The 15,091-nt window shown below is 40.3% G+C and overlaps 1 protein-coding gene across 5 annotated transcripts in view; it reads left to right on the forward strand.

Annotated features, from left to right (window-relative positions):
* The window catches only part of LOC127456413 (transcription initiation factor TFIID subunit 4-like), a 129,423-nt gene that overhangs the window by 63,450 nt on the left and 50,882 nt on the right, over window positions 1-15,091 (forward strand). For all 5 annotated transcript variants that reach the window (XR_007899833.1, XM_051724885.1, XM_051724886.1 and 2 more), the window contains one exon: window positions 2,751-2,873. Coding sequence is in view for 4 of the 5 variants with exons in the window: in XM_051724885.1 (XP_051580845.1) it covers window positions 2,751-2,873 (123 nt within the window). In the remaining variant the exon portion in view is untranslated. The remainder of the gene's footprint in view (window positions 1-2,750; window positions 2,874-15,091) is intronic.

Consider the following 15,091-nt stretch of genomic DNA (forward strand, 5'->3'; position numbering starts at 1 on the left):
AATTGTGTAAATCCTTGTTTATGTGAACATGATTACTTCCTGGTTCCCACAGGACCAGAACCTGTGTTTTGGAGGTTGCTCGTGCAACGTTCTATCAGTAACACTAGAGGAAAATGTACCCACATTTGAATTGATGCAAAAACGTCTGATGGGGGATGCCGCTTGTCAGTAAGTTGGCTGAATGGGGTTGATTTCAGGGGACATGAACTTTTGGAAACATCTTGTCACATGTGATTATGTTGGGTGGTTGTAAGGTTTGATGGAGGTTTATTGGTAGATAAAGACTAACACACCTGTATCATGTCACCACAGATGGGCTCACATGTGTGTTCTTTTGTTTTTTTTTTTAAAGTGTGAAGCCTTCAGGCCCTAAACAGCCTAAAGGGCAAATGACACGACAGACTCACTGTTTCCATCTTCAGCACACACACACACAGCATGCGCAATTTGGACTGGGTTTTGAAAACCAAAGAAATCTCTATAACACACCATCACAGATCTCTGTAATCAAAACACAGACACAGAAAGCACATGAAAGATTGCATTGATTGGCCTCATTCAGTCCTGTAACACACACATACATACTCGCAACACCAGCGGGCACACGGCTGCACACTCCCTCACCACAGACAGACTGTGACGGGCGCATGTGTGTTTGTGTGATGCCATATGTGGCTGTGTATGTCTGTGTGCATGTGTCTGTATGTTTGGCTGATTGTGTGTGTGTGTTGCCCCAGGCCCTCACACGTCCTCAGAAAGGCTTCGCCGAGCGAGGCTGCCCCGCAGGAAACCGTGACATTACCTGCGGCGCCACTGGGTCCTCTTACACTTCACAAATTGAAAATTCACATCAGAGCGTGTGAGCTCACACACACATTTATTTTCACACAGTACTGCAGAATATGTTAACAGTTACCCAAATAATTTAGATTAATATTTGTACATATTTTTATTCACATAATACACATAAATGTCTCAAAACTTACAAACTACCATTTTAAAGGTTTTTGGGATGCATATACTTCGATGTTATTTGGAGGCCTACAATAGAACGCAACTTTCCATAGACTCATTTATTTCCAACCATAACTTATAAACCTTTAAAGACAGACCTACCTTGAGCTCTGAGGTTGTTCATCGATGGTATATGCTTCCTTTGAAGCCATCCTTCTGCGTTATTTCAACTTCATTGTTTAAAAATTGTGTTTAATACCGGACTTCATGGTAAACAACTACATTACCCATGGTCCAGCAGAGAAAGCTTCACCAATCAGAGAACCGAAGCCAACCAAGCTTGCGAAATGTGCCTCAGAGCAACTGCCCACTCCCATGACGCACTGTGAATGATGCAATCATGTCGGTGTCTCTTCACCCTTAAACTACTTATCTATTTGTACATATAGAAATATTTTGCAATAAACGTAAAATTGATCGTTTCTATACTCATTATCAACAACCTAAAATCAATAGTTTTAAATATTCCCATAGTTTTTTATTCAATGACCTTTCGCAATGCTTCATGAGATTGTAGTCCATGCCCTCATGAAGGACGGTATGTACACAGTCTTGTACCTATGTCTTTTTTGTCCGATTTTCATATACTTTTTTGCCTCAAAACTAAATTTGTGATGTTGTGATTCACATCAGAGCTGGTTGGTTTGGTTAATGCAAAGTCTATATTACCATGCCACTGTCTATTTGAAGTTCAGGAAATCAAAAGTCTATTTCCCGCTGTTAAGAGCCCTCCAACAAATCTACTCTCCACCTTTTTTCTGGGGGTCATACTGGAGAAATGAATGTGGGTGGGACTTCCACCGGAAGTTGTTCTACAGCATTCCTTAGCTCTGGCTGCAGTCATTTTAAGACCCTGTTTACAGCTGTCAATAAGACACGTTTCAGATGATCCGATCTCAAAGGTTAATGCTAAATATAGTTGTAAATGGGCTACAAAATGTTTTGTGATTGGATCACAAAAAACATACAGAGGAAGTCAAAAACCACATTGCATTTGAAGTTTAAAACGTCATCCTGATGCGTCCTGGATAGCAGCGACGCACCACCTCTCACCAGTCAATTAACCTTTGAACAAATGTTTAAACTAACATGCAGATTTAAAAAGGAAATAACCGTCCGATTGGAAAATTTGAAAAGCGATTACATACCCAAGTATGAGCTTCACAGCTCTTCCACAAGATGACAAGCACACACATCAGAAGTTGAACTAACACAGGTACTCCACTAAAACAACCAATAATTTTGCTTGAAATGTTGCGTTTATGCTTAGATTAAATCTCAACTGCATCTGAGAGAAACAGCGCACCGGTTTTGTTCACGCTTTCTTTGTCTTTATGACTTTTTTGCAGTTTATTATCGTTCAGTAACACACTGATATAGTGATTGATATATGTCCATACGAAATCATACATGCTTTCCTCAAAATCCCAACACCACAACGAAAGAATGAATGGACGTACGCCGCAACAACAGCTGTGTTTACTTGACAACGGAAGTAACGTCCATATCTCTCGCTAAGCATCACGGGATATAGGAAAAAGGTGGATAGAACAAATTAAAGAAAATATTTGCAATTTTACTGTTTGTTTAGTCAGAATGCACGGCTTCGAAAGTAGCATGTGAAAGTGTATGCATTATACGACAATAAACTTTTCAAACAGTAATATGCTACAGTACATTGATATGATATGTCTTGTGTTTCAGCATGTAATTTGCATGTTTTTTCCATTTTGCAGATGCAGCAGCAGGAACTCGCCCAAATGAGACAACGAGATGCCAACTTGACAGCACTCGCCGCCATTGGCCCGCGAAAAAAACGCAAGGTGGACTCACCTGGAGCTACCATGACAGGCACTGAGGTACAAACCTCTACATGAATTATAAAAAAATGATGTCTTCTAAGGACTCAATAAATCAACATTCAGGTCAACATGAAATTAAAATTGCCCCTATTTACTGTCTCTAAATGACTTTTTGGAATGACATCACCAAGTCCTCTTATTTTTCAACCACCTGTCATATAGAGAACACTTTTGACCATCCAATCAAGTCCAGATTAATAAAATCAATTGGAAATATGTAAAGTGGGTTCTGAACACAATTTTATGTTGATTTTAAATAGGTGCATTTGGCTGGAACTTGAGATTAGGCCTGAAACGATTAGTCGAAGTTATCGACAACATCGACAATAAAACATTTGTCATTTAATCTCATTTAACATAACATAAGATCACATTAAACTCTAATGATGACGAGCGAGAGCAGCACTGCAGTTTGCGCCTGACTGAGGAGAGGAAGAATTACACAGCTCACAGTCCAGATGCGCTCTAAACTTTCCAAACAGCTTCAGGTGATGTAGATCACAAAGTATGAGGGAATTATAATGAAAAAATACAAAATAAGTAAATACAGAAGCACTCTCGTTGTGGAATAAGCAGAGCCGGAGCTTCCACTTCGTTGAAGCAAAACTTGTGTGTCGAGCGTCTTTAAAGGAAACACCCCGTCATTACATCTTTAATGCAGTTATATTTAATGCATTATAGCTATATTAAAGTTCAAATTATACAGAAGCAGATCATGTAAATAACTACAAACTCCGAAACTGGCATTTCTCTGTGCGGTCAGCGCCTCTTCTATGAGTTGCGCGAATGTCCCGATCTAAGGGGGAGAGATTGAAACTGCACCCAGCTGAGGCACACTCGTAGGGACACTCATCCCTTGAGTGCGCACACTTAATGCAGCTAGATTATAACGTGATGGCTCGCGACTTATTGAATCATTATATGTCACTGTGCATTTCTTATTGTGAAGAAAATTGGCAATACGCAGCTTTATCAATAAGAGAGAGTTTTTTTTTTTTGTGAGTTAAAGGTGTATTGAAGTGAACAGAAAGGTGATAGAAGGTAGTCTTCACCCCATTATACACTGCAACAAAATACGTTTTTGATTTGTTTTGTTTGGCTAAAACTCCTTTAAAACAACATACATTTACTTTAGCAGCTATACTGCAGAAGAAAATGTTTTATCTGAGAATGTTGAATATAATATTAAAAATACAAATATTGAAAAATATTGAAAAATCCTTAAAGAAAAGATGCATTCACCTGAGAAGCAGCATATAAGATATTTAGACTTGCTTTTAGAGAATAGATCTTGAATGTAAGTATACTTTGTCTTTACTGCACTCGCAGAAGTATAACCAAGTGAAAAAATACACTTATATACAAAATACACTTATATTTAAGATACATTCTCTTAAAGCAAGTCTAAATATCTTATATGTTGCTTCTCAAGTAAATGTATCTTGTTTTAAGGATTTTTAGACAATTTTAAATGTAAAACAAGACAAAAACACTTGATAACAATAGGATTTTTTGCAGTGAATTTCTTTACTGAATTAAACTTAATAACAAGTAATTTTTTTCCCTTTTATTCAGTGAATGTCACAAAGATTATTTTGTCCTCTTTATTGTTAGTAAGCATGTTTAATACAACCTTTTAAGTCGGGGCATTAGCTGAATAATCGGTTAAGAGCTGATGATTAATTGTTGCAATATTCGCCGAATAGTTGAATAATCATTCTAATAATCGTTAGATTAACCGATTATCAAAATAATCGTTAGTTGCAGCCCTACTTTTTCTAATGGCTGCATCCCAGTTTGCATACTTCTACTACACGCTAAAAGTATGTACTTCTGTGATGACGGTAAAATGTTCAAAGTGGACCGTCACAAACTTCTCTTCTGTAGCACGACAACTTGTGGGCAATATTGCCTCAAAAAGCATTGAATTTAAAATTTACCGGAAATACTACATTCAGGCACTTTTGACTATTTAATTTATTTATTTATTTATTTTCTTCCCTTTTGCTCCCCAATTTGGAATGCCCAATTCCCAGTGTGCTCTAAGTCCTCGTGGTGGCGTAGTGACTTGCCTCAATCCAGGTGGCAGAGGACGAACCTCAGTTGCCTCCGCATCTGAGACTGTCAAAACGCACATCTTATCACGTTGCTTGTTGAGCGCGTTACTGCAGAGACATAGCATGTGTGGAGGCTTCACGCCATTTTCCGCGGTATCCACGCACAACTCGCCACGTGCCCCACCGAGAGCGAACCACATTATAGCGACGATGAGGAGGTTACCCCATGTGACTCTACCCTCCCTAGCAACTGGGCCAATTTGGTTGCTTAAGAGACCTGGCTGGAGTCACTCAGCACACCCTGGATTTGAACTCGTGACTCCAGGGATGGCAGTCAGCGTCTTTACTCGCTGAGATACCCAGGCCCCCACTTTTGACTATTTTAAACATACAATAATTCGCCACGTGATAATATTAATCTCTCATACTTTATTGGATGGATAGCTTGTACGTTGGTCATTTGTCATTTAATGTCAAGATGTCATACTCAGGATATTGCCACAGGAGTTAATATTCATGTGTTGCATTGTGAGCAAATGTGATTGAATGTATTTTCTCATAGCAAAGGTAAACACCAGAGCTTTTTTCCCTGCAACATTCCACTTCCCCACAGTTAATGAAATGGTCACGCACTGCGCGTTTTGCATGAGTGGGTTACAGTGTTATTCTGGTGAAGAAAGCATTGTTGCTGCACATATGGCTACCAGCTCTGTTCTGTATTATAGAGGATTACACTGTACACACTGGAGACATGAAGAAATATAAGTATTATATTTCCTCAACATTGTGTCGTACGTGAAGTCATTGGGTTTAGCTGCATCTGGCGAATGTTTAGCTTTGCTTTTGGAGTCGGAAGGCCAGTTCATATTCCCTCATGGATTGTGACTAATGCTTGAACACGGTAAACCGGAAAAAACACATTGTGAGCATCAACTGGTCATTTTAATAACCTGTTTATTGAGTTGTGTGTGTGGTTCAGCCAGGGAGTTCCTGCAATGAATATGGCTAGAATAAATAACTAAATAAATGCATTGCTTCTGCTTTGTGAACACAGTGCAACCTCTTTCACTGTGTTTTATTGTAACTGGGCTGAGAGACTCTGACCTCAACATCGGCCACAAACTGTGTATGAACAGACACGTGCACATGTTTAAACACTCACCCTGCTGAAAAAAACACCTCAAACCAGCCTAAGATGGTTTGCTGGTCTTACCTGGTTTAAGATGGTCATAGCTGCTTTAAGCTGGACATCCAGCCTGACCAAGCTGGTGTTCAGCTGGTTTGAGATGGTCTTTGCTGGTATAAGATAGACTTTGCTGGTTTAAAATGGTCTCCCAGCTTGACTAAGTTGGTGTTCAGCTGGTTTAAGATATTCTTTGCTGGTTAAAAAAGGTCTGCAGCCTGTCCAGGTTGGTGTTTAGTTGGTTTAAGATGGTCTTAACTGGTTTAAGATTGTCTTTGCTGGTTTAAAATAGTCTCCCAGCCTGACCAAGTTGGTGTTCAGCTGGTTTAAGATAGTCTTTGTTGGTTTAAATTGGTCTCCCAGCCTGACCAATTTGATGTTCAGCTGGTTTAAGATGGCCTCTCAGCCTGACCAAGTTAGTGTTCAACTGGTTTAAGATGGCCTCTCAGCCTGACCAAGCTGGTGTTCAGCTGGTTTAAGATAGTCATTGTTGGTTTAAAATGGTCTCCCAGCCTGACCAAGTTGGTGTTCAGTTGGTTTAAGATGGTCTCCCAGCCTGACCAAGTTGGTGTTCAGTTGGTTTAAGATGGCCTCTCAGCCTGACCAAGTTGGTGTTCAGCTGGTTTAAGATTGTCTTAGCTGGTTTAAGATAGTCATTGCTGGTTTAAAATGGTCTCCCAGCCTGACCAAGTTGGTGTTCAGCAGGTTTAAGATGGCCTCTCAGCCTGACCAAGTTGGTGTTCAGCTGGTTTAAGATTGTCTTAGCTGGTTTAAGGTAGTCTTTTCTGGTTTAAAATGGTCTCCCAGCCTGATTTAATTGGTGTTCAGCTGGTTAAGGTGGCCTCTCAGCTTGACCAAGTTGGTGTTCAGCTGGTTAAAGATGGTCTTATCTGGTTTTAGATAGTCTTTACTGGTTTAAGATGGTCTTCCAGCCTGACCAAGTTGGTGTTTAGTTAGTTTAAGACAGTCTTAGCTGGTTTAAGATTGTCTTTGCTGGTTTAAAATGGTCTCTCAGCCTTACCATGCTAGTGTTAAGCTGATTAAAGATGGTCTTAGCTGGTTTAAGATGGTCTCTCAGCCTGGCCAAGCTGGTGTTCAGCTGGTATAAGAAAGTCTGAGCTGGTTCGGGATGGTCTACCAGCCTGACAAAGCTGGTGTTCAGCTGGTTTAAGATGGTCTTAGCTGGTTTAAGATGGCCTCTCTGCCTGACCAAGCTGGTGTTCACCTGGTTTAAGATGATCTTAGCTGGTTAGGGATGATCTTCCAGCCTGACCAAGCTAGTATTAAGCTTGTTTAAAATGGCCTTAACTGGTTTAAGATGGTCTTAGCTGAATAGGGATGGTCTCCCAGCCTGACCAAGCTGTTGTTTAGCTTGTTTAAGATTGTCTTAGCTGGTTTAAGGTGGTCTCTCAGCCTGACCAAGCTAGTGTTAAGCTTGATTAAAATGGTCTTAGCTGATTAGGGATGGTATCCCAGCCTGACCAAGCTGGCGTTCAGCTGGTCTGACTGTGGTATTACCATGTTTATTCTTTTTTTTTTTTTTTCTCCCCTTTTCTCCCCACTTTGGAATGCCCAATTCCCAATGTGCTCTAAGTCCTTGTGGTGGCGTAGTGACTCGCCTCAATCCGGGTGGCAGAGGATGAATCTCAGTTGCCTCCGCATCTGAGACCATCAATCCGTGCATCTTATCACGTGGCTTGTGGAGGCTTCACGCTATTTTCTGCGGCATCCACGCACAACTCACCACGTGCCCCACCGAGAGCGAGAGGAGGTTACCTCGTGTGACTCTAACCGGGCCAATTTGGTTGCTTAGGAGACCTGGCTGGAGTCACTCAGCATGCCCTGGATTTGAACTCGCGACTCCAGGGGTAGTAGTCAGCGTCTTTACTCGCTGAGTTACCCAGGCCCCCTCCTACTATGTTTTTTTAATACCAATACTAAGAATTAAATTTTGAAATGTAAATTGTCCTGTGCCATTTGTGCTATGGACATGAATGATACATCAAATCATGTGGCTTGTTGAGGAAATGTGTGGTAATATTTTTTTATTACTTTCGTAGATTTACATTGACTTACATTGAAGGCGTTATTGGCCCATATCTAGAGACCAGTATATTATAGAGACTTAGGGTGGACTCTTTTAAATTTGGCCAGTAACACCCAGAACACTCTAGCAACTGCATAGCAACACACTAGGAACTACTCAGAACAGCCTCACAACTGCATAGTAACACCCTGGCTACCACCCACATCAATCTGGCATCGTGGTGGCAACTTTTGCACAGGTAGCACTCATATTTTCTTTAGAAATCATAAAAATATAATTACTTGTTGTTGTTTTTTTAAGTACCTTGTAAATGTATGTAAATACCATTGTATATGAATATGGTTATCATTTATTATCATGATATTTGCCAAAGTATGATGGTATTACCATCTGATATCCTCACTGTACCACCCCGGTACTTTTTGTAATGGCTGTTATACAGTATGTTTAATTGGAGGGTGTTTTTGAAAAGTAAAGCCACCTATTAAAGGTCAAGATAGTGAGAAAAGAGAAGAGGAAGGAAGGAGAAAAGGAGAGACAAAGGGAGGAATCTTACTTTTTTTAAACTTATTTTCACCTCCTCTCATTTCTTCATTTGGGCTGGTGCTGTGTTCCGCCCTGGGGCGATTTCTCTGCTTTCTCCAGAGCAAAGTGAATGTGACTTTTCAAAGGGGGTCACGGAGTGGCTGCAGGCTATGGCAGCGCCGGCGTATTCAGGCCTTCTCCGAGTTTCACTCTGGGCCCGGCAGAGATTTCATCTGCACAGAAATGCACCGTGGGGCGCGAGCTCAGGGTGAGGTCTGGCTGCTCAGATTCTCTGAATATCCGGACTATGTTCTGCTGCGTTAATCCCAAACAAAAGCCTCTTAGTGTCTGGAAACAGTCACCAAAACTGAGACAAGGAAATGAGTGAGATGCTAAAAATCAGGGACTGTTTTAAAATTGAACAGAGAAAAAGCTTGTTGGTTTGTCATTTGTTCATTCTGCTTGCAATATTTGCAGAGGAAAATGTTATTACTATGAATTTTTCTTTAAAATATTCATTAGTAGAAATAAAAATAGACACAATTGAGTCAATTATTGACATATAGTAAGAGTATAAAGCTATAAAATTAATGTGGATAGCATAGCGCGGAGCATTTTGTCTTTGAAGAACTTGTTATTCGTATGAAAATGTTATGCGGATTGAATTTGAATCGTTTATGAATAACTACAAGCACTGAGCACTTTATTAGGAACAGCCGTACACCTACTTATTCATGCGATTATCTAATCAGCCTATCATGTGGCAGCAATGCAATGCATACAATCATGCAGATACGGTTCAGGAGCTTCAGTTAATGTTCACATCAACCATCAGAATGGGAAAAAAAATGTGATCTCAGTGATTTCGACCATGACATGATTTTTGGTGCCAGACGGGCTGGTTTGAGTATTTCTGTAACTGATGATCTCCTGGGATTTTCACGCACAACAGTCTCTAGAGTTTACTCAGAATGGTGCCAATAACAAAAAAAACATTCAGTGAGAGGCAGTTTTGCAGATGGAAACGCCTTTTTGATGAGAGAGGTCAAAGGAGAATGGCTAGACTGGTTCGAGCTGACAGAAATGCTACGGTAACTCTGGTAACCACTCTGTACAATTGTAGAGAGCAGAATAGCATCTCAGAATGCACAACACATCGAACCTTGAGGCGGATGGGCTACAACAGCAGAAGACCACGCCTGGCACTTTATTAGGACCATAGTGTTCCTAATAAAGTGCTCAGTGAGTGTATATTTCAAAATGACTGTTGATTGCGGACTTTGGTATCTTGGCAAATCGGATTACTGTTTGAGATGTTGTTGAGCTCTCTTCTGGAGCTCTAAAAGAGACATAAGTTGCTGGAGTCTTTTCTCAGGAGAATAATCTAGGAAAAAGGGTTAGTTCACTCAAAATTTTAAATTCTGTAATAATGTACTCATGCTCATTTCGCTTCTAACCCATATGACCATCTTTCTTCAAGTTTCAAAGCTCTCAAATCTCTATCACCTATATTCAAGTATGCCATATTGCCAAGTTTGACGCCAATGATGCCTAACCTCATTGGTTCTCGCATGTCATGTGACCGATTGTGATTTTTATTATTTTTTTCATTTTTGGAGGTGGACAGGAAAATATCTACTAAACATCTCCTTTTGTGTTTCACAAAGACTTAGTCACAAAGAAAGTCTTACGGGTTTGGAACGACATGAGGGTGAGTAAGTGATGACAGAACTTTCATTTTTAGGTGAACTGTTCCTTTAAAGAGAACTGATTTGTTATTTTTCTTTTCTACGAGTTACCCACAATCGCCCGTCCCCCCCCAGAGCGTGTATGTGTGTGACTGATTTCAGGTAGCACTGGTGGCGGGCGATTGTGGGTGTTTTTACTTCGTTATTCACCCCCCTCTTGTCTGGCCAGGCTTCAGATGGCCCAGGGGCTAAACCTGATAGCCCATGTTCAGTGTAAAGTCTGTCTCCATCCTGAGTGAACAAAGAGAGCTTACTGCGCTCCAAGGCATAGATTAGAGAGAGAGACAGAGGGGCCCCTAACTGGCCCTTGCTTGGGGTCATTGTACAGCCAGGGGCCACAGTAACAAACTCTTTCATTTTGAGCTTTTGAAGTTCAGTACAAATTCTGTGTGGGATGCAAACAGACAGAATGAACAGGAAAAGAACAAGGAGAAAGTATAAATGGGTTCGAATGTTACAACAGAATAAGGGGTTGAGTTGTCAGGTGCAGGAAATGAGTAATCTGCTCCCAAAATACAACACAGAGGGTGTTGCTACCCACAAAAAATTGGAGTGGTGGTGGTGTAGTGGACTAAAGCACTGAACTGGTTAGTTGTTGGTTCGATCCCCACAGCCACCAACATTGTGTCCTTGAGCAAGGCACTTAACTCCAGGTTGCTCCAGGGGGATTGTCCCTGTAATAAGGGCACTGTAAGTTGCTTTGGATAAAAGCGTCTGCCAAATGCATAAATGTAAATGAAATAGATTTTTATTAAATGGTGATATAATTTCCTTGACGACACATGACATCACAGTTTGACATACAGTGCATCCACATTTTGTTATGTCACAGCCTTATTCCAAAATGGATTAAATTCATTATTTTCCTCAAAATTCTACAAACAATACCCCATAATGACAACAAGAAAGAAGTTTGTTTGAAATCTTTGCAAATTTACTAAAACTAAAAAACTAAAAAAAAAATCACATGTACATAAGTATTCACAGCCTTTGCCATGACACTCAAAATTGAGCTCAGGTGCATCCTGTTTCCACTGATCATCCTTGAGATGTTTTTACAACTTGATTGGAGTCCACCTGTGGTAAATTCAGTTGATTGGACATGATTTGGAAAGGCACACACCTGTCTATATAAGGTTCCACAGTTAACAGTGCATGTCAGAGCACAAACCAAGCCATGAAGTCCAAGGAATTGTCTGTAGACCTCCGAGACAGGATTTTATCGAGGCACAGATCTGGGGAAGGGTACAGAAAAATTTCTGTAGCATTGAAGGTCCCAGTGAGCACAGTGGCCTCCATCATCTGTAAATGGAAGAAGTTTGGAACCACCAGGACTCTTCCTAGAGCTGGCCGCCTGGCCAAACTGAGCGATCGGGGGAGAAGGGCCTTAGTCAGAGAGGTGACCAAGAACCCGATGGTCACTCTGACAGAGCTCCAGCATTTCTCTGTGGAGAGAGGAGAACCTTCCAGAAGAACAACCATCTCTGCAGCACATCACCAATCAGGCCTGTATGGTAGAGTGGCCAGACGGAAGCCACTCCTCAGTAAAAGGCACATGACAGCCCGCCTGGAGTTTGCCAAAAGGCACCTGAAGGACTCTCAGACCATGAGAAACAAAGATTGAACTCTTTGGCCTGAGTGGCAAGCGTCATGTCTGGAGGAAACCAGGCACCGCTCATCACCTGGCCAATACCATCCCTACAGTGAAGCATGGTGGTGGCAGCATCATGCTGTGGGGATGTTTTTCAGCGGCAGGAACTGGGAGACTAGTCAGGATCGAGGGAAAGATGAATGCAGCAATGTACAGGGACATCCCTGATGAAAACCTGCTCCAGAGCACTCTGGACCTCAGACTGGGGCGAAGGTTCATCTTCCAACAGGACAACGACCCTAAGCACACAGCCAAGATAACAAAGGAGTGGCTACGGGACAACTCTGTGAATGTCCTTGAGTGGCCCAGCCAGAGCCCAGACTTGAACCCGATTGAACATCTCTGGAGAGATCTGAAAATGGCTGTGCACCGACGCTCCCCATCTAACCTGATGGAGCTTGAGAGGTCCTGCAAAGAAGAATGGGAGAAACTGCCCAAAAATAGGTGTGCCAAGGTTGTAGCATCATACTCAAAAAGACTTGAGGCTGTAATTGGTGCCAAAGGTGCTTCAACAAAGTATTGAGCAAAGGCTGTGAATACTTATGTACATGTGTTGTGTGTGTGGGTTTTTTTTTTTTTATTCTCGTGTTTTTTTTTTTTTTTTTTTTATAAATTTGCAAAGATTTCAAACAAACTTCTTTCACATTGTCATTATGGGGTATTGTTTGTAGAATTTTGAGGAAAATAATGAATTTAATCCATTTTGGAATAAGGCTGTAACATAACAAAATGTGGAAAATGTGAAGCGCTGTGAATACTTTCCGGATGCACTGTATGTTTCACTATTGAGGTAATACCTGCAATGCCATTGTAAGTTTGTCAGTTCAGTTTAAAGGGAAAATTCACCCGAAAAAGAACATTCTGTCATTTACTCACCCTCATGTTGTTCCAAATCTTTCCGTGTACAGCCTCAGTCACCACTCACTTTCATTGCATCTTTTTTTCTAAATAGATGACAGTAAATGGTGACTGAGGCTGTATGTCTTTAACCCTTAGATGCATGGGAATTTCACCAAACACTTACATATTCGGGTCTTTAGAGACCCGGCACTTATATCTATCACAATTTGATCTACAAAATGCCCAGATAGTGTAACATTTTCAAAACATTTAGAAAATAATAGAATAAAATATATTTTGATGTTTCATTTTTCATATATCAAAGAGAAAATGCAACAAATCAGGACAGGATTCATTACTTTCACACTAAAATTTCATGAGACGCAACTGGCTGTCAAAAACATATTGAGCTACTCATAACACATAAGCTTCACATAAGTATTTTCTCAGGAACTTAAGTCTAAAGAGATGCACAACTTTGATAATTTCAGTAGTACACTTAAATGACAGTAGCCAAATCATGTGTTGTACTTGCTATAGTTTACTTCCATGTTGTTTCTTCATCAAATTGCAATGTCAAATGTAAATCAAGTTAATCACTGAAACATCAGCACCACCTTGAGTAAGTAATAGCATGTATAATATGTATGTGTACATGCATATGGAATACTGATAATTCACCATTGTTGATAATTCATTGTTGCACAGAAAATCAATGTGATATAGTATTTATTTGTATGAATATAGTACTTATTTCTCTTGTAATAAACAAAGAAATAGATATCATGTGATAGTTTTATGAGATTATCAGCCCTACAAAACAATATGACCTATGCAAGAGTGCATTCTGTTTACTGCTTAGTGCTCAATACACTAAAGGAGGCTGTACTGTACCAACTACCTCAGGGGGGACTAAATGCCGCTTGGTGGAACAAACTGTAATTTGCACTACTGTCTGTTCAAAATAAATGAAAAGAAACCTAGCATTTGGGATGTGTTGCTTTTTCCTGTTGTACCGAACTCGTATCGAACCGTGACCCCAAAACCGAGGTACGTACCGAACCGTGAATTCTGTGTACTGTTACATCCCTAATATATATATATATATATATATATATATATATATATATATATATATATATATATATATAAATTGTTCCAATGTAGAATTTGTTTTCTATTTTTTTTTTTTTTATAAGAGAGAGGTTGAGGAATACTAAAGCTGTGTGGGCAGAACTCCAAAAAATGTATGAGGTACAGGGGGTGGAATGAGGTCCCGAGTCACTAAAGACCCGAGGTATGCATTTTAAGGGTTAACATTCTGCCTAACATCTCCTTTTTTGTTCCACAAAACAGTCATATGGGTTTGGAACAACATGAGCGTGAGTAAATGATGACAGAATTTTAGTTTTTGGGTGAACTATCCCTTTAAAAGTAAAGAGTGTAGCAGCACTAAACAGAATTGCAAAAATAATTTCTCAAAGAAGTTGACATGTCCGGCCACTCAAACATAAGTTTTGAAAGCGCCACAGTGTTTGCACTAGATGAAACTATTAGTCGACGTTTTCGACAACATCGACAAATGAAAATTGTCAACAAATATGTTAGTTGTCGGACAGTCGTTTGATGTCATTTAACGTAACATGAGATCATACGAAACTCTAATGATGATGTGCGAGAGCAGCACTGCAGTTTGCGCCTGACTGAGCAGAGGAAGAAAACACAGATCACAGTCCAGATGCACTCTAAACTTTCCAAACAGCTTCAGGTGATGTAGATCTCAAAAATACCAAAAAACTAAATACAGAAGCACTCTCATTGTGGAATGTGTGGAGCCGGAGCTGCCGCTCCGCTGAAGCAAAACTTGCGCGTGGAGCGTCTTTAAAGGAAACACCCCAGCGTTACATGTTAAATGCAGTTATATTTAATTCATTATAGCTTTATTAAAGTTCAAATAATAAGTAAGTAGGTAAACAATGTATTTAGTTATGTCCCGATCTAAGGGGGAGAGATTGAAACTGCACCTGGCTGATGCACACTCTGTTGTGGGGGCGCTCATCCCTCGAGTGTGTGCACTTAATACAGCTAGATTATAACGTGATGGCTCGAGACTTGTTGTATCATAATACAGTATACGTATGTGTCACTGTGCATTTCTTATTGT

Source organism: Myxocyprinus asiaticus, chromosome 18, assembly GCF_019703515.2.
Source record: "Myxocyprinus asiaticus isolate MX2 ecotype Aquarium Trade chromosome 18, UBuf_Myxa_2, whole genome shotgun sequence".
Taxonomy (NCBI): Eukaryota; Metazoa; Chordata; class Actinopteri; order Cypriniformes; family Catostomidae; genus Myxocyprinus; species Myxocyprinus asiaticus.